Below are 20633 nucleotides of genomic sequence, written 5' to 3'. Positions count from 1 at the left end.
GCACCGTATGAATCATATGGGTCAATATTAACAGAAGGGAGGTTCCAGCAGTGAATTGAACCATCAGTAGCTGCGCTGTAGCATTGCTCCCCTGAGGGTGACATGCACAAACAAAGTACAGGGCCGGTATGGCCACGAAACGTATATAGTGGCTCGACATCCAGAGATGCAGATCTATAAAATGTAGGTATATTAAAGAAAGACCTGAAAAAAGTATTTAACCACCTTTACTCACTTTTTTGCAGGTACTGTTTTATGAAGATTCCAAAGCTTGAGCGTATGATCTTCAGATGCAGTTATAAGAACAGGCTCCTGGGGATGAAAAGCAAGGGTTCGTACACCATCAAAATGCGACCTTAATGTGTACTTTGCAGTCCACATTTTTCTTAAGGATTCTTTTGTACTAGGAAGCTGAAACCAAATTATCAATTGAGCATGTTCAAAAATTTGTAACAATCAAAAACAAGCATACATCATAAGCAGCTTCTGCTTCGTTGTTCACAGTCAACTGAGCAAGTTCACCCAAGCCTAAGGAAGAATCCATTGTTTCACCCTCCCCTCGTTTCATATCATCGTTCATGCCCCCAGAAGAATAAATACTACTACTATCTGTAAAGGTCCAAATGAAATGCCTTTCTTAATCAAACAAAATCACAAAATAATTATAACTGAAGAAAATTAGCAAAATAATGACTTAAGTATGTTTGCGAATCAGTTTGTGATATGTTGGTAGCCCCTTCACTTTGTGTTAATGAGTTGAGTTCGTTCAGAACTTCTTCAGCTTCAGCATCAACATCATCTGTATGGATCATAACTCCTTGCTTTAAAAAAAATAAATACAAAAAATAATTAAACATTATTTACCATCAGAACAATTTACATTCCAGTAATATATTAATTACTTTTGATTTCTTAGAAACTGCACATATTGTTTGTTCATTTATTTCATCCATGTCCTCTTGTAGGTCATCGTCATCATCCATATCATCGCTAACATCATCGTTGGCTGCAGCTGCTGCCGCCTGAGCAAGAAACTCAAAGTTGGCCATAACTGCTGCTTCTGTTTCAAGGAGCATCGCCTCAGGGAAAGAAGACGGTCCGCCACCAAGTCTTGGCTGTGGTTTTTTGGCAGGTGTCCTTCGCCCGCCCTGGCCTTCACTGCTCACCCTCTTGTTCGAACCACTACCGCTACTGTCATTTCCATTCACTCCACTACTCTCCTCATTATTGTTAAGACCCAAAAGAGTTCTAGTTCTATTTGAACGTACATCTATTATCGTGTCAGTATATCCTATTTCTTGAAGATACCTTAATAAAAAAAAAATAAAGTGAAAAAAATGTTTATTAGAATAGATATTAGTAAAGATTATTATCATGAGGTGTAATAAAGGAACACTCACTGCCTTAAAAGTTGCCGACCTTGTTTCCAGGTAAAATTACTAACAGAGGAAAATGGGGCCTCCGAATCAACATTAACTTCTGGCCCTGCATCTTCAAAAGTGGGTGGTTTCATATCACCCTGTATTAAGTCAGTACCATATTTCAATTTATGGTACTTTGCTCTAAAACAAATATAATGGAAAAATAAAAAATCATCATAAATGTGAAATAATGAACTGTAATTAACACATTAACTGTGGAGCACTCACACATGTGAGTACTAAAACCCTGCTGAGGCAACCCACTTTCATGTGTGAGATGATTCTTCCTTTGAATGTTATTTGTGCTCAGAATACCATTTGATATTCTTCCCTGCTCTCTTTAAACTATATTAATCAAAAATAGTAAATGCTAAAGTGCTTCAACTTGCATGCACATAACAAAAACCACTGGGGGCATCGCACATGGTACAAGAGTATCTCTTGCCTTCTTGTTACACCAAAAACATCAACACACTGATGTGGCAATTGAGGGAACCTACAGCAACAAGCGCTTCCTGCTAGCAACCTGTGCAGAATCAATAACCGGTGTCCACCATGCCTCTATAAATTTCATGAAATTCTCATGTGCAACCATACCACCACCTTCATCAGTAAAATTTCTCTGTGCAAACAGTTATTTTAAAACCTTGTTGTTTTTTGTTTCCATCACCTAAAGAATCTTATGGTTATTCAACCAAACCTATTGTTTTTTCGCATGGGGATTATTTCCTTTTTAAAAAGATGGTTCCTACTCACATTAAGTTGTTTCGCAACAATCCGGATTTCGAGCCCTTTAGCTCTTCGTCAGGTTGAAGGGTTTTTACAAACACGTCTCTCAACATGAATTGCAAAAGTGACACAAATCCGGATTGTTGCAAAACAACTTAATGTGAGTAGGAACCATCTTTTTAAAAAGGATTGAACTCCACACTCACTCCTTCATTCATAATTTCTATTAATTTGGGGATTCTTTATCTCAAGTTTTTTTTTCCTCCCAGGTACACAGTAAAAGGTGTATATCCTTCTAGGCTTGATACTATTTTTGGTGTCGTATCTTTCAAAAAGCTTTTCTGCATCTTGGCTATCTCCTTGTTGACCAATAATCTCCCCCCATTGACATATATTTGACATGATTTTCTAAGCTGGACCACCAACCACCTCACTTCCTCACCTCAATATCCAGAATTACCACATATGAAAAATTAAGATATGAATAATACCACATGCAAGAAAAATTGTATATACCGCTCTGCTGGAGAGAGAGCTAAGAGTGGTCTTTATTCCAAATGGTGAATAATAAAAAAAAAAAAGATCCTACCCTACCAAAATCATATAGGCCAATTAATCTTACCTCCTTTCTCATAGAACGATAATGAAAATCATATCATGCCCTTTTGAAATATCCAATTGGAAAGAAACTACTCCAATAGCAAACTATGCCTAAAGAAAGGGAAATCTACTATGAATGCCCCAGAAAAAATAAACATCAATAAAAAAATAAGCCATTTACACAATATGATTAACTAACTCCCTGCCTTACATCACGAGATAACTTGTTTTCAATGAATGCAATTCTCATTTATTATCCCGAGTTAACTCGGTTTTTTTTTTTTTTTTTTTTTTTTTTTTTTAAGTAGATTTTATCTTGGCTATGTTTGTTGCAGCTCTTCTGCCGGTGAATATGAGCAAATGCAATTTTTCCTGCCCATAGCTACAGAAATGTTTTTATGTAATCATTTTGTTGTGTTTATTTTGAGCTTAATGTAACAGCTTTTGTCTTTGTTTTTAAGTAATAATTGCAAAAGGGATTCAGATTATGAAAATATTTCTGAATTTGGTATCCATTCCTTCAAGGATGTGTATGTAGTAAAAACCGAGACCATCGTATTATGATACTTCAACCCCGTTTGCGAGGTAGCCTTGTGTGTGACACCTTGCTTCAAGACATACCAACCTCAACCTAAATTTTTATTAAATGATTATTGTTTTATTCATTTACTTATACATTATGTTATTTTTTTACATTTGTAAATAATAATAATTTTTTAAATTCACTAGTTTTCATGGTCTGCTTGACTTGTTAAAATGAAGTATACTTCACTAAAGCTCTCCATGAACATTTCATTTGTCGCCGAGAATCAAATAGATTACACGACATTTGAAAAATGGCAAAAAGGAGGGAAAATTCAAAAGGTGGGGTTGAGATGGGAAGTTAGTGCCTGAGGGGATCGAAGTCACAATAGCTCAGGTGGTAGAGTAGCGAAGGTCGTGGGTTTGAGTCCCGTTCGTGACACTGACTTTTTTATCTCAACTAAAAACCTTAATTGAATAATTTTTTTAATTGGTTTATTGCAAAACTTGTCCTTTCCAATTTGCCCGAGTTAACTTGAGATAATAATTTAACATTTTTGAGCCACCAAAATAAAAGCTAATTTAAAAAAAATTTAACCAACTAACTTTTACATGTAATAAAAAATAGAAATCCATCGTTTAAAAAATGGGTGATTTTTGAAACATACTTCAGAAAAAAAAATTGTAAGGGAAGTGGTAAAAGAGGTAGCTAATAAATAAAAAATAAATTTAAAAAAAAAAAAAAAAAAACGAATTGATTGAAGCTGCAGCTGTAAATAAAGGGTTAGAATCCTTGTCTTTCTTAAGGGCCCCTTACACAATCCAGCCTGTGAATTATGCCTGAACAGTAAGTAAATTGGAAACCCTCATCTTTGAGCGAAATAGTTGGAAGAAGCTCTTAAAGCATGCCTTCATTAAAGTAACTCTGTATTTCTTTAATGAAATTGAGACCATAAAGCAGAACAAAATTCCTTTAAACCTAAAGGCGCTGACTCTTTTCATATACTCCGATCGTATCCTTAGATGTGAGGCAAATTTTCGAATTCATCGCTTCCCTTTCCCACTAAGCACCCTATTCTTTTGACAAAATGCGTACTACTTTCTGATCTTCTGTGTCATTATTATTTCAAATTAAGTCTACAACCAACCATGTTTGGGCTCTCATAAGAAGAAAATGTGAGATCATTTTCCTTCGTTCCTGACCACTCAGGTCTCATTTGTCAGAATTTCAACCCAAGTTAATCAAATATTTTATTTTCATTATTTTGATTTCAGTTGGGGTTTAAATATATCAACCATTTAAGGTGAGTAAGTGTGCTTACACCAGGGCATTTTCAAAAGAGGATTAACTCTCCCCCTGGCATTAATGTAACGATTTTATTAATTACTCATCAGCCCTCAGACCATAGACCTAGTCCTTTTTCTCTTTTCCCAAATCAGTCTTTTCTCTAGTTCTTATTTTGCAACCCCTTTTTAAAGAATGAATTAGTTCCTATCATATTATTCACCAACAACATCAAAAATGCCAAGAATCCATCAAGACTGGACTAGAGACCTGTTGGTCTATGCGAGAGTGAGAATTTCCCCATTAATTTTTCTATATATATCTTTGTAGTTAGCTCTCACTATAAGTGGATAAATAATTACAATACCTACTCACATGTGTGAGACTACCCTAATGTGATATTTCTCTCCGTTTGGCATCCCACACGTGTGAATGGTAAATTTAATTTTAATAAATTGTACTCACAACAAGTGTAAATTACGACAAATATCAATAATTTATAGGCATTTGAAGGTTTAAAAAAATGTTATATAAAAATAAAAGTCTTTAGAAAGGAAAAATCAAGTTTCAGAAACATTTGATTATCTGAGGATCACAGTTAAGTGTTAAATCGGTGAATTATTACAATTAGTAAATTATTTTTGTAATTGATATTACTTATTAATTTACCTTTCTTGCTTGAGGGCATATTCAAGCATTTTTATCCTTCTAACTAAATCATCTTTCAGCTTTTCTTGCCCTTTTCTTTCACCCTGCAGGAACGCAATTCTAGCCTGTAAAAAAATGCATATTATATAATAGTTAAAATTAAATAATGTTCATAATTAAATTTAATTTTTTTAAATAATAAAACAGACAATAAACTGACTGCTATTAGTTTACAATCTATATCAACATGACAAATGAATATTTATATCATGGGTGGCATTAAGATGTTTTAAACTTCTGGTGAATTCTTTATACATCCACAATTCTGTTTTTTCTACTTTTCAAATAAATGTTAATTTTTTTCACGAAGTAGTTGATATTTCCTTCAAATATATAAATAATAAAAGTGATTTATAATAAAAATTTTATTATAAATTACAACACAAAAGGTCAATGTGAGAAAAATGATTTTCTCTTTACATCAAAAATATGAAACACGTAAATGAAGTATGCTCGGCACAGTCATTTATCAGATAGACTCAATAAATCAACATGGTCAATGAGGTGTTCTTTTATCTCATAATTATCGTAACACAATAGAACCATGGAAAACACACCAAGTGTTAATTAGATCAAAAGCATTTTAGCCAATAGAAAACAATAACAAGGGGCATGTAATTTGGATTTGGAATTTTTTTTATTGCTGCTAGTGTTAAATGCTATATGAACAGCTTTTAGTTTATATTATATTACTTAGGAAACTGGTAAATGATATGATAATGCCAATAAACAGAGGTCAAAAAGGAACAAATATAGCATATTAATTATACAAAAGATGTGTGTGATTAGTTAATAATTATTTAAGGATCATGAGATGCGGTCAGGTATGACGTAGGTTTAGAAAAACAAAAACACAATCTCCAAATAATTATACAAAAGATTATGAATTAAAAAATAAAATCATATTTATATTTCTAAAAGTTTTAAAATGTTTCACATAAAACTAAAATTCAATTAAGAACTGAAAGCTGGTTTGGCAAACCAATTAACTATATAAAGCTTCATTAAAGAGGGATAAAATTAAAATATCACATTTGCCAATGATATCGCTATATTCCCGGTTGCGGCATTAAACTCTGTCCTGGGGTTATTTTCACAGTAGGCGATGGATCTGGGATTAGTGCAGCCATAATATCCCATAAAAGGAAAATTGCACAAACCAAAGTATTACAATTAGGGCCCTACTGCAATAATATTCAGCCTTCAATTTTTAGATTAACTACTGACCACAAAATTTATTGGAAGGTTGTCATACAACAGGTTGAAAAAGTGATAAATATTCTACTATTGTATATACTTCTAAGTATGGGTCCCAACCTAACACCCGTATGCCAAGCCCTTATTCCATCGTATGCTGATTAACGGGTCAATAATCTACAGTAATGCAGCTAAATCCCAGTTAAAAAACATAGACACCATCTAAAAAGAGATTTGACTGGGAGCAGTACCCTCTACACCTAATTCGTTCAAAGGAGGGGCTAGCATTGACTCTCGACATTTAAGAAGAAGACGGCTAGCAACTTAATTTTTGTTTCTTAGTTCCACACTCCCTTTCACCCTGTTGGTGTTATAGGGCTAGATGCCAACTTCAACATGGCAACTGGATTTGCAAGGAAAACATGGATACATCATTGGTTGTTCTGAAATTAGACAAAGCTCCTTGGCTACGGTTGTTTACAGAGATGATTCAAAATTCCAAAACAGTTGGAGCAGCAATTGCAAGCTACAAAAAAAAGCTTGCAATCCAGTTTAACTCCTGCCAGTATGCCATAACTATGTATGATTTTTGCAGCTGAAGCTATAGCTTATCATACAAGCTGTAAAGTATATAGTAAATGTAACCATTTACCAACCAACACAGTAATCTGCTTAGATAGCGTTAATGTTCTGATGGCCCTAAAGAAAAATTAAAGGCATTAACCTCTCTTCCAAAAACTGTCAACTATTTATCTGTTGTGGATTAATGGTCACAACACCATGTTTAACAATGAGATTGAAATTCTAGCAAAAAAGATTATATCAAGAAGACACATAAAAAAACTTCAGCCCCTAACATTGCTTCACATAGTAAGTCATTATGATATGTATGCATATGTAATAAGATATGGCGGGGAATTTCTACCATCCAACAAATACCCATGTGACGACAATCGTTCAACAGCTGTAGCAAACCATGTCATACCTTGCAGGGAAAATATTTTCAATTCTCTCAGGAAGTACAAAATCTCCCTTCCTATCTTTGGTAAATTTAATATCAGGTAATACAAAATACATTCAAGTTCTTGACTCCATCTACTTTATTATAATGAAATAGGTATTGAGTGGGATCATTCTAGCAAAAAATAGGACTTGTAACCACTTAACCATACTTCTATTTAGGGGCACTCAGGGGACTGGTTGGAGGATAACCTTGCGTGCTAGGACATGTTATGCTCTGGACTGGGGGATGGTGGTGAACTTTTCCAAGAGTACACTTGTAAGAGAGTAGTACACATGTAAAGTTTTTACCTACAGCCATCCGAAGTAGTCCGTTATAAGGAAAAGAGGGCATGCGACCCCATTTTTAAGGGAGAGCCCTGATGTTCTACCTGGCTGGCCTCTGAGTAACTTTCAGTACAAGTAACATAGTTGGCTAGATGTATTGATGGAGGTAGAGAGACAGATGTAGAGATAAATATTGAATATGGAGCACATTACCAAATGACTAGTCAAACGTATTGTCTAGTTAACTACACATTTTAGAAAAATACGAGTTAAATGATTTTTTTCTGTTATAAGTGTGTTTCTTAATGATCTGTTGTTTCATAATTTGTTGAATAGTGAGGAGTGGTCAAGAACGGGGTAGTTTAGAAAAATACCTTTTTCATTTTTTTGCTGACTATTCAACCTTTATTCGGGTCATCTTCAGGTCATAAAGTGTGGTGCTATTCTTGTGGTGTCATAGTGGTTTTGTGTGAAAGTGCTGTGTGTCGGCAAAAAAATTAAAAAGGTGTTTTTCCAAACTACCTCATTCTTGACCACTCCTCTTGACTTCAATAAATTAGTTTCTGCCATATTAAACATTTTTATCAAACCAAACAGTAGTTTTACAAGATTCAGTGATTGGTATTTTATTTCAGACATTCTAACGACAGCCTGGTGGGCCCCTATCTTTAGACACAAAAATCAATAGAAAAAATAACAATAATAATTAATAAGAACTTAAAAGTAAACGTTTTGTTGTTTGTCTGTGTACAGTAAAGATGGTAAAAGTTTTCAATAGATAGAATCAAACTATTTAACTTCTCAGGATTTTCAGTGGTGATTCTATGCATTTCCTCCATTTCCTCAAGGGTATGTTCTTTTTGTATATTCAAGTGGTTGGTGAATTCCAAATTACAAGTGAGATATTTAATACTCTATAATCAAACCTACTACTGAAAAGAATAAGAGTCTTCTTGGACAGCAAATTAAATTATTGCCTGTTTTGCTAAGTGGTATTATTTTATTGGGTTAATCTGTAAAGTCTTTAATGGTTTCATAAATGCCATTGATTTTTCTTTACAAATAAATGAAAGAAAAATAAAACCGTTTCTACGAAGTAATTGTATTATTATCAGGTTGATACTTGTCATTGTTTGTTAAATTGGTCATGATCTCTCCAGTTAATTATACAAGCAAATGTGCATTCGTATTTTGTTGTTGAAGTCAAACTGATCTATATGTATTTTTATTGTTATATTAACTGAAACATACTTTAATGTAAACCAAATCAAACGAGATCAGACATTCGTGAGTTTTAATTAAAAAAAAAAAAAAAAAAAATAATGATGGTTTGAAAGAAATGGAATGTCATTCCAAAAATGGAATATCATTCAGTGATATATTAAAAGCTAGGTAACAATTTATTATATGATTTTGTTCTTAATGTGTTATTAAGTTATCTAATTGTTCTTGCTAAAACTAATTACACACATAATTCTTTCTATTATATTTATCAATGTTTCGTTCAATTTTTTTATATTCTTTTGAATAAGAATATTGATTTTTGATATAGATACCATAAAAATAAAACAGTAATGTGGTTAAGTTTATTTCAAGTTAAACTGTAACCACATTTAGCATCGAATCCATGACCTAACCATTCAGCCATAGTGGTCCCCAGTAGCTTTAACTAACTATAACTATAATTTATAACTATTATAATTTATAACTAAACTATTACTATAATTTGGTTGGCAACCAAAATTATAGATTCATCATCCCTCAGACCACGTGGATAAATTTTCTGGATCATGGTATGATGAAGGAAAAGATACCATACTTTGATCAATAGTGTGCCCAAATGAAAAAGTGATCGAAACTTTTAACACTGAAAATTGGATAAATTTCAAAAATTAAAATGTTTTAGTCAAATAATTTTTGGGATGTTATGTGAATCTAACTGCTAAATGTGTGGTGATTAGTGACCGTTAGCCAATAATTATTCAGAAATTGTGAGATACAGTCTGGTGTGATGTAGGTTTAAAAAAACATTTTCTTTATCGTGCCAACGTTTTGATCTTTATTGAGATCATCTTCAGGGCTCAAAGTGTTTGTTTTCTGTGCCATTCTTGCGTGTCGTTTTGAGAGAGCCCTGTTAATGTCTTAATGTCATGGTGATCTTTATGTTTAAAATGTTTCTTTTGAAATGTATTGTGACTTTATGTATGTCGTTAATTCTGCTGTTGGGTTGTGTTAGTGTGGCATTTGTGAAGTTAAAATTGTTTTTGATGTGAGTAGGAAATACCGTGTGTGGTCTGCATTTCAACAAAAAGGTTCTCTGATTGATAGCCGATGCGAGTTTCTTCTCATTGTTGGAGATATCCTTCAGAATACTTTTTGCTTCGTGTCGATATGTAGTTGAAATTTGTTTATAGAATCCCAAGTTCTTCTTGTGTAGAAATGTGTGGTGATTAGTGACCGTTTCATTATTCAGAAATCATGAGATGCGGTCTGGTGTGATGTAGGTTTCAGAACCAGGGGCACTCTCAACACGACACGCAAGAATGGCACAATTACACAGAAAACAAACACTTTGAGCCCTGAAGATGATCTCAATAAAGACTGAAACGTTGGCACGATAAAGAAAATGTTTTTCTGAAACCTACATCACACCAGACTGCACCTCAAGATTTCCGAATAATTATCGGCTAATGGTCACTAATCACCACTCATTTAGCAGTTACGTTCACATAGCATCCCAAAAATTATTTGACTAAAACATTTTAATTTTGGAAATTTATCAAATTTTCAGTGTGTGAAGTATCGACCCCTTTTTCATTTACGAACTCTATGGATCAAAGTATGGTATCTTCTTCTTCATCATACCTGATCCAGAAAATTTATCCATGTGGTCTGAGGGGTGATGAACCTATAACTTTGGTTGCCAACCAAATTATAGTAATAGTTTAATAAAGCTACTGGGGACAAATCTAGCTGAATGGTTAGGGTGGTCATGGATTCGATAGTTACTATAGGTTGACTTGGCTAGTATGCTAAAAACATTAAAAAAATTTAAACTATTTATTAAATTGTCAAATGCTAATGACAATTTAATAGTTGATCAATAGGATCAAGGAAATGTTTAAGAAAAATGTACAAGCTCCCACAAAAAATGATGATATGTATGTGATCCATTTTAAACAATATTTATATACAAGTATTGAAAAATATCATTACTAATTAACTAAGATCTTTTAATATAATTAATTCATTGGGGAAATATTTTATCCAAATTAACTGACATATGTAATATTTGAAGATATATATTAGAGAGTTGAATTTTCAATCAAACCCACAATAAAAATCACGGTAATGTCATTTAGAAAGCACAAGTGAAAAAGTGTAAAGCTTGTTATTTTTAAACAATTAGTTACAAGCTCAATTCTCGTTCATTTGTCAACTGAATTCACCAGAATTTAGTTCAATGGCATGCACGATTGAAATACGGCAGATATGTTAACGATCTACTATCAATTTATTTTTAATTGTGCTATCTTTGTAATAGAAGAATAAAAATTATATTGCACGGTTCTAATGTGTGTGCTAAAGTCAAAACGACTATAATAATACCACTGAACAATCAATGACAAAACTTGACTTGTAAATACCAATAATTTTAAACAGTACATATTGCAAATACAAGTAAAAAAAAAATGCACTGCTTGTAATTTTAAACTTAAACAACATTTAGTAATATGGACGTTTTATACAGAGTTCAGTTAAATTGTGTTGAATATGAGAATTAACCAAAGCATATTTTGATTGTTATAAAAAGTACAGTTAATTCACTTTTACTTAAATGTATCAGGTAATAAAAGAAATTCATGAATACACGGAACATGTATAAGACATGTAAGATGCATGTATAATAAATGAAAAAAAAAACAGTGATAATTATGAAAGGGTAAAAATGTTCAGGATGTAAAAGTCACCGATCACTTCTCATATAAATACGAAAGTTGAAGGCTATACCGATGTAATATTTGTTAATGTATTTCTTGCTTAAATCAATAATGTATGATGTGCAAAAGTCAGTCAAATTAACAATCAAATTCAAAAATTGGCTGTTTTATATTTGAGTTGTTACATTCTGAAATGAGTTTGACAGAACAAACCAGCAAGAGTAGGCAGATGAAAATGATTGGAAACGACCAAACTAGAGATTTTATTTAAACGTTAATTTAATGTTAATTAATGTTAACTGTGTAAATGCCTAATTCAACCATTTTAAACACGGTAAAAATACAACTTATAGACATGGCCATGGACAATGATAATACCACTACAAACAAAGACATGAATTGACTTGTTAAGCCAGTTGGCAATGTTTTTAAACAATACAATTTATCCTTATAAAATTAACTAATAAGTATTTTAATGTAAATAATGTATAAAGAAATTATGTATAATTGGATATGAATGGAGGCAACTCTACACGATTTAAACACAAAGATCTCGGTAAACATGACAACATTGTCAAACGTCAATTAAGACTATTTTAAATCGTGGAGGATAAAAAACTCAGCTTAAAGCCACCACGATACATTGTGTAATGTTTTAAAAGATGGTCTTTCTTATTGTATTTTCTCTGGAATAGTTTTTTGTCGTTTTACCTCTTATTGTTTAATGACTAATTCAGAAGTCAATTTGACCGATTATAAAAGAAAAAAAAAGTTGAAAAGCGGTGAAAATGAACCTTGGTACGACAAGATTTTTTTAGTCTGTCGTAAACGTTACGGCGTAAAAGCGGAAAGGGTTTCAAAGGAAGAAAGCGAAAGAGGATTTCTTAGTGGCAGGGTAGCAATTAGAGGGGGGCTTTCCGATTTGTCATTAATCAAGTTTCACGGGATTGGCAAGAGTAAGCGGCGAACGGGATCGGGCCCGTTGAGAAGCGATACCCTAAGAATTACCTGCAATTCAGCCCGATCGACGTCCCACTGGGACCTCTCCATCTCAAACCTAGCCCATTCGTGCTGTATGAAATGCAGGATGCCCGGTATCGAGTACTGGATCCTCTGGTTGACCTCGTCGTTCTGTTTGACGCCCGAATTCACGCCGCCGCCCGGCTGCCCGATCTGCCCGTTGAGGTTCGCCGAAGGTGAATTCTCTTCCATTGTAGGCCCAACGCACTGAACTGGTGCCTTCATCTCACGACATGGCCGCCATGACAGTTCCCGTTCCTGTGCCCAGCCTGCGTTGATGGAGAAACTCGCCAGTCGCCGACCGCTGAACTTCTACTGTCCGTTCCGAAAGAGTCGCTTCTCTCCAGACGGTGCGGCCTCGGCAAATCAATATACCACTGGGCCCGGCACGGAGTCTCCCTTTTCGCCCTCTGGATGAAAGGTTAAAGGATCACGGCTTTCGATGAGTTTTCGGAGTATTTTTTTTTTCGACTAAATAATAAACACTACAACAAATGTTGATCTTTTATAACTTTTACACTCTCATAAATTATCGATTTTCACTTGTTTTCACAACTGCTTCAGAAGTTGTGACTTTTGTTTTGTTTTGAAAGCGGGCCCTTCACACTTTCCTTTCATCACAACGTCAATAAAGTTAACATGCGAAATCAAATTGTTAAACAAGAATCATGCTAAAATTAACTAACGAAATGCTACTTCATGTTTAAAAAAATTGTCTATATAGTGTCAGAAACAGTTGTGCCAACTTTCTATTTACCCCTAAACACCACCTACTTTATTCTTCCTAAAAAAAGTCCTTTTGTTTTTTGTCCAAAATCTGCAAAATCCAGTTTAATTTCCAATAAACCCATTAGTAGAGATGCCTATGCCGTACTTATATTAACGGCTCCCCTATTAATTAATTATTAATTGTTTGCCCTTACATCCCCTTTTCAATCTGGCTTCCGAAAATTTCAAAGTTGGAAAACAGCCCTTCACAAAATTTCAGATGATATTCTGCCACTAATCTCATTTCAATCTAACTGTCTTATAGAACTCAGAGTTAAAGCTTTAAATTATATCTCCTCTTCTCTCTCAATTTCTTCTGGCGTACCCCAAGGCTCCATTCTTGGACCTTTACTCTTTTCTATGTTTCTAAATGATCTTCCATTAGTTCTTAATTTCTCCCTATTTAATAATTATGCTGATGGCACTCAGGTTTACATTCAATGTCCTACTAACAAGATCTGTAAAGCTATCTCTCTGCTCAATGATTATTCGGAGATCGTGGCACCACACATCTCTGCTCAGTCGTGATCTTCATTCTCTCAACCAATGGTCAAGTAATAACGGCATTCTTTTAGACACTAACAAATCCCAGTCCTTATTAATTTCCAATAAACCCATTAGTACAGATGCGTATGTCCTCCCTATTAATTACTCAACAGCTCCCCTAGTAATTAATTATTTTCAATTGTTTGCTCTTGCATCCCCTTTTCAATCTGGCTTCCGAAAATTTCAAAGTTGGGGGACAGCCCTTCACAAAATTTCAGATGATATTCTGCCACTAATTTCCTTTCCTTCCAACTGTCTGATAGAACTCAGAGTTAAAGCTTCAAATTATATCTCCTCTTATCTCTCAATTTCAGCTGGCGTACCCCAAGGCTCTATTCTTGGACCTTTACTCTTTTCTATGTTTCTAAATGATATTCCATTAGTTCTTAATTTCTCCCAATTTAATAATTATTCTGATGGCACTCGGCTTTACATTCAACGTCCTACTAACAAGATCTATGAAGCTATCTCTCTGCTCAATGATTATTCGGAGATAGTGGCACCACACATCTCTGGTCAGTCGTGATCTTCATTCTCTCAACCAATGGTCAAGTAATAACGGCATTCTTTTAGACTCTAACAAATCCCAGTCTTTATTAATTTCCAATAAACCCATTAGTACAAATGCCTATATCCTACCTATTAATTACTCAACAGCTTCCCTATTAATTAATTATTATTAATTGTTTGCCCTTATATCCCTTTTTCAATCTGGCTTCCGAAAATTTCAAAGTTGTGACACAGCCCTTCTCAAAATCTCAGATGATATTTGCTTAGGTGTCGATGATAATAAGTGCACTATTACTGTTCTACTTTAGTTCCATTGTTGCGTTTGGTTCCGTAAATCATACATTGCTTATTTGTAAACTGACGCATCTTTTTGGTTTTTCTTATACTGCAACTAATCTCATTTCCTCCTACCTGTATCATAGAACTCAGAGAATTAAAACTTCAAATTCTGTCAACTCTTCTCTCTCAATTAAAGCTGACGTACCCCAAGGCTCTATTCTAGGACCTTTACTCTTTTCCATGTTTTGAAATGATCTTCCATTATTTCTTAATTCCAATTTCATCTTTATGCTGATGACACTCAGCTTTACAGTCAATGTCCTACAAACATCTCTGAAGCTATCTATCTGCTCAACCGTGATCTTCATTCTCTCAACCAATGATCAAGTAATAATGGCATTCTTTTAGACCTTAACAAATCCCAGTTCTTATGAATTTCCATTAAACCCATTAATACAGATTGCCTATCTCCTCCTCATATCAACAGCTCACCTATTAATTTTGCCATAAAGTTAAAAATCTCAGCATTATTTTTAACTCCAAGCTTACATGGCATGGCCATGTGAGTTCTATTAATGAAAAGGTCTACTCAAGCCTCCATTCTCTTCGACCTCTCAGCTTTTTCACTCCTCAGAAAACTAGAGTTCTTATTAAACCTCTAATAATTCCTTTATTCTCTTACTGTAGCATTTTTTTAATTTTAGTTTATTTTTGGCATCAGCTGGCTGCCAGAGCCACTTGCGACATCATGTGCATAGTAATGTACTATTATTACAACCCTTATTTTAATATAATCATACTCTTTTGTTTATATTATTCAAGAAGTCCTCTACTGCAGAGATCACCTCGCTAGAACAGGAGCTTGAGTATCCTACCATATTTCCCATTACATTTTTAATAGAACTCAGCATCTTCCTACGTTTCTCTTCATAGAGTGGACACATCATGATCATATGTTTCAATGTTTTTATGCTACCACACGTGCACTTTTCATCTGAACCTGATTTATCTTTTTTAAGTAATATTTACCCACACCGTTGGTTGGACCTAAGCCTCACTATTATCCTGCATGTTGCTTTTTTAAGAGTGATAATTGAAAACCATTGTGTTGTCGAAATGGTACTGTATTGAATCTACTAACTATTCATGCCTCTCGCCTTGGCCATTGGATAATAGTCATGATATGGTAATCTGATATTTAATGTTGGTTCTCTGGTTGCTTCTCTCACTAACGAATCCGATTTTTCATTGCCACGAATTCCACAGTGAGCTGGAATCCAAAACAAAACGAGTTTTATTTCTTTATTTCTTCTTATTTCGACAATTATGTTCCTTATTTGTAGTATTATGTAATTCTTTAATTTTTGCGCATTGTCTGCTTTGATCGCCTCCAAGGAACTTTTGGAATCCGTTGTTATTATCACTGTTGATTTATCAGAAGTATTTGAGCGGGCATAAATTAGGGCTTCCTTAATTGCCTGAAGCTCACAGTTAAAGGCTGATGCCTCATCTGCCATCCGGCAACTTAATCTTTCATCCATACTTCTCATTGGGTCACAAAACCCGCATCTCGATTTCCCATCAGCCATTGATACTATAACTACTACCCATTACTTTACTTTACTGTTGCATTATTTATTCACTTTCCTTAGTCTCTCAAGCCGCTCATCACCTTCAAATTGCTTATCTTTCCTGCATTAGATACTGTTATGATGGTAAACCGTAGGTACATATTTCATCCTATAATAATGCCTTCAACGACCTTAACATTCTAAACACTTATACATTTAGAATTTTACTATTTAAAATTAAATCAAATAAATGTCCTCGTTATCAATCAACTATTTTCCACCATTCCCGGTCCAAATGCACCAATCATATCCCAAGCCTTCAACACTCTTCTAAACCTTTAGCCTTATCCTTCAGAATTGCAGGGCCAAGACACAATTTGCTTCCCTGGGAAGTAGGTTCTGTTTCCTTGCTGGCTTATATCAAAATAAAAATGATTTCACATGAAAGAAGGCAAATTCAGTTTCCTCAGCTCTTTCAGGAACAACATTTACCTCCACACCACAGGCTTCGTCTTTCGATCAATCTTTGAACAGTGCGCATCAAACTATGTATAATGTTACAAGTTCTTATATCAATTTTTTTATTATTATTTTTTTTTTACTTTTTACCTCCATTAAGCTCTTCAAAACATCAAAGAATTCATTATCAAATCTCATAATCCAAAACCATGAAAATCCTATGTCCCTTTTTTGTTTTGTGGTTGACTTCAATGGCTTCTTTCTTCTTAAAGTGAATTTCAAGTATGTTGATGAAGTTGGAATTGAAAAAACTGCAGTTCAAAACAGCAAATTAACTTTAAAAAAGATTTAATCTTTCTTTTTAAGATATTTTGTTAAAACTTCAGCCAATTCGCACAAAAATATAGTTGATTTCCAATATACCCTTGAAAACCTTTGCCATCCAATGACTGCACCAATTAAATAACTTCACTGAAAACGGGCGTTTTCTCTCAAAATGTCAAATACTGTTGTGCTACTTCCCTTCAAGCTTCGTTTCTTTTAATTTTATCACGTTGTAGATGTAGATGTAATATTTGGGGTGTAATATACTGCACCCTTTAAGGGCTATTGTATGCCCCGTTCTCTGCCTAAAGCACATTGGTGAGTCCTATTTCATCAAGAAACTTGATTAATAGGCCCGGTTTCAGTGATTGAATCTCTTCTATGGTCACATTATACATCCCAAAACACTTCCTCCTGCGGGCTAGTGTAGCTCTGCAGTTTGTTAGTAAATGTGTTGGTGTCTCTTCTGCCTCCTTGCAGAATCTGCATGTGCCATCTTGGATTGTTCCAATTTTCTTTAAGTGTCCATTTAATCTGCAGTGTCCTGTTAGGATTCGCAGTCGGTTCCTGCTTCCTTTGACACATTCTGTGATTTCTTTCCTACCAAAATTGGTTAGAAGATTCTTGGATTATCTATGTCAAATGAGTGAATTCCATTGTTCCTTCATTTTCTTTTTGTCCATCTGTCTGAGATATTTGTTAATAGTGTGGATTCCTATGACACAGAAGGGTTCGGGTCCTATCAGCGGTTTAGCAGCCCCTTTCCTGTCTGCTTTCTCGTTGCCTTCTACTCCCATGTGTCCTGGGACCCAGCAGAGGCTGACTTTATTCTGCATACCTAATATGTTTAGTTTGGTTTTGCAGTTCAGCACCATCCTTGAACTAATGGTATTTGAGCTTAGTGCTAATGGTATTTTATCAGGTTACTCCTCATACCTCATGCCCATATCACGGGACTTATACGAATATCTTCATCAATATCTTTGCATTTTAACTTGTAATTACAACGCTTTCCATGGTGAACTCAGTTGACTCAACTAGCGCAGTATATATACACACACTGACTCATATATCTATCTACCATTTGTAAATTGTGACACAAGGTTAGCAGCAGATCTTGCTCTTTAGAACAAAGAACAAAGACTAACAAGGAAGGGCGCCAACAGTGTACATAAGGAAGGTTAAATGAATATTATTTCTTTACAACAGAAAATGAGAAGATTAGAAAAAAATTGGGCCTTTGAGTTGTAATAAAAGGAATTTTAAAATAGCCCGGGGTCGTCGGTTTTGTCAAGGTCAGTTGTTGTATGTTAAGTATACAAGACTGTTATACACATCGCCGTTGAAAACCGCCAATATCTATAATATTGCGCAAGATAGGATTTCAGTTTTATCTCGTTCCCAGTTTCCTGTGACGTTCTAAGTTCGTCAGTAACACAGTTTTGCAAGAACCATTTCACAGGAAGATGTCGAGGACTAGTCAAAAGCACAGGAACTTCGTCGCGGAGCCGATGGGCGAGAAACCGGTGACTGAACTGGCAGGCGTCGGCGAAGTCCTCGGCAAAAGGCTGGAAAACCAGGGATTCGACAAAGTAAGCCGCCCCTTCCAACTGTAAATACACTAAGAATGTAATTTCGACTCTTTTCCAGGCTTACGTCGTCCTGGGTCAGTATCTCGTCCTCAAGAAAAACAAAGAGCTCTTTCAAGACTGGATGAAGGACACCTGCCAGGCGAGTTCAAAACAGTCCAGTGACTGCTACGGCTGCTTATCCGATTGGTGTGATGAGTTTTTGTAAAATATCTAAAATTTAATTTTTACATATATCTTTCATAAGATAATTTTTTAACTATATTTTTCAATATTATTGCATTTATAACTAATAAATACAGTATGATGTGTTATTTCGTTCTGTCATGTTCATGAGTCATCCATGCTATATTTGAACCCGCTTGACCTTGATATCAGTCTATTACGCCAACTTCCTTAAACACATTAAAAACTCTAAATTCACTAATTTCGTGGTCCACTTGACCAATTAAATCATTACAATTAATTAAGGTTTTTAGTCGAGATGAAAAAAAGTTAATGGCACGAGCGGGATTCGAACCCACGATCTTTGGCTAGATACGCCGCTAACTCATAAGGTGGGGTTGAGATAGGAAGTTGATGTCCGAGTGGATCGAGGTCATGATAGCTCAAGTGGTAGAGCAGCGGCGTATCTAGCCAAAGATCGTGGGTTCGAATCCCGCTCGTGCCATTAACTTTTTTTCATCTCGACTAAAAACCTTAATTAATCATATTAAAAACTTTTTTGAGGGGCAAAGTTCCAGAGATTTTTATGATAGCCAAATGTCATGTTTCGTCCTTACTTATGTACCATACTTTTGTCTTACTCATCAACTGTATAGATCATTTTTAAGATGGCTTTACCATCACCTAATTGGCTGTCATAGGGTTAGAGCGTTTTACAATACCTTTAATTAATGTGTTTTATTCTGCTAGTTGTTAAAGATCTCTTAATTTTATGTAGGTATCTTTCGAAATTATATACTAGCATATTCTTTCAGATGACCCCATTATGACTCTTAAACCCTGTTTTGAAATGTCTGCAGTCACTTTATTTAAGAGACTGACACCCATAGTGGAAAATTGTGTTGATATAAATTAACATTGAATTGGCCTTTTGACTTAAGTGATGGCATGATTTATTAGAAAGTACCAGTATACAGTACCACTGTATTTGTAGATAATATAAGGTGATTCATCCATATAATGTAAGGTGATTTTTGTATAATTTCATTTTGAGTTTAAATACAGTCAGAACATTGCCCAAACGGCCAGAAACATTAATGAAGCCTGGGGTGATGGCAGCGTATGAGAGCACTATTCAGAGATGGTTTAAAAAATTTCTCACTGGGTATGTCAGTCAATCATCTGTAACGGCTGCCAGATATGGGGCAACCAACAATGAAGTCGAGAAATTCCAAAGATTTTTTATTCGTAAGTTATTTGCTCTTCCCAACCCTACCCCAAACTACATGATTTATTTAGAAACGTCTACTGACCTGATTTATATACCTTAAAACTTCACTTTTCATTTATTTTCCAAGTTTTGAATTCCCCTTGCATAAAATTGGCAAAAATAACTGCGATCGAAGCCATCAGGAATAAGATCGCCTGGTATGCTCAATGACTTACGCTCTTTCAGAGATTTGAAGTAACCTGTCCCACCTACGAAAACCTTGCTAGGCCAGCTCTTTTTTTTTTTTTTAGATCTTCTATCTAGATTCAAGGAACGGCATCGAGACGGTTGCTCAGTCCTCGCTTAACTTTTCCTTATTCAAAGACTTGTCTCACACAGTCTTTCAAACTTAAGATGGCTACTAATAACCCGTTGCAAGGCCTTAACTTGAACTATGCACTTTGGTTGAGGTGCAAGGAGGGGTTATGTGCCCTTTGCAATT

General features: G+C 34.7%; 2 protein-coding genes across 7 annotated transcripts in view; one reads left to right on the top strand and one right to left on the bottom strand.

The window, feature by feature from the left end:
• LOC106667695 (striatin-3) overlaps window positions 1-17196 on the bottom strand; it is a 34422-nt gene extending 17226 nt beyond the window's left edge. For 5 of the 6 annotated variants that reach the window (XM_014395802.2, XM_014395798.2, XM_014395801.2 and 2 more), the window contains exons 1-8: window positions 12699-17196; window positions 5227-5330; window positions 1401-1562; window positions 903-1308; window positions 695-821; window positions 473-609; window positions 236-411; window positions 5-174 (exon numbers count right to left, since the gene is read on the bottom strand). In XM_014395802.2, coding sequence (XP_014251288.1) covers window positions 5-174; window positions 236-411; window positions 473-609; window positions 695-821; window positions 903-1308; window positions 1401-1562; window positions 5227-5330; window positions 12699-12935 — 1519 coding nt within the window. In that variant the 5' untranslated portion in view covers window positions 12936-17196. The remainder of the gene's footprint in view (window positions 1-4; window positions 175-235; window positions 412-472; window positions 610-694; window positions 822-902; window positions 1309-1400; window positions 1563-5226; window positions 5331-12698) is intronic. The other variant, XM_014395800.2, reaches the window with a different exon arrangement.
• Window positions 17197-18484: 1288 nt separating this feature from the next.
• On the top strand, window positions 18485-19089 carry LOC106667670 (barrier-to-autointegration factor). The gene is made up of 2 exons (XM_014395754.2): window positions 18485-18759; window positions 18818-19089. Exons 1-2 carry the CDS (start codon window positions 18634-18636, stop codon window positions 18962-18964), a joined length of 273 nt encoding a protein of 90 aa, XP_014251240.1. The 5' UTR covers window positions 18485-18633; the 3' UTR covers window positions 18965-19089.
• The last annotated feature ends 1544 nt before the right edge of the window (window positions 19090-20633 follow it).

This window comes from Cimex lectularius, unplaced genomic scaffold (assembly GCF_000648675.2).
Source record: "Cimex lectularius strain Harlan isolate CLEC.00 unplaced genomic scaffold, Clec_2.1 scaffold70, whole genome shotgun sequence".
In the NCBI taxonomy this organism is placed as follows: domain Eukaryota; kingdom Metazoa; phylum Arthropoda; class Insecta; order Hemiptera; family Cimicidae; genus Cimex; species Cimex lectularius.
Note: the sequence above shows the minus strand (reverse complement) of the source record. Positions and strands in the feature narration are given on the sequence as shown.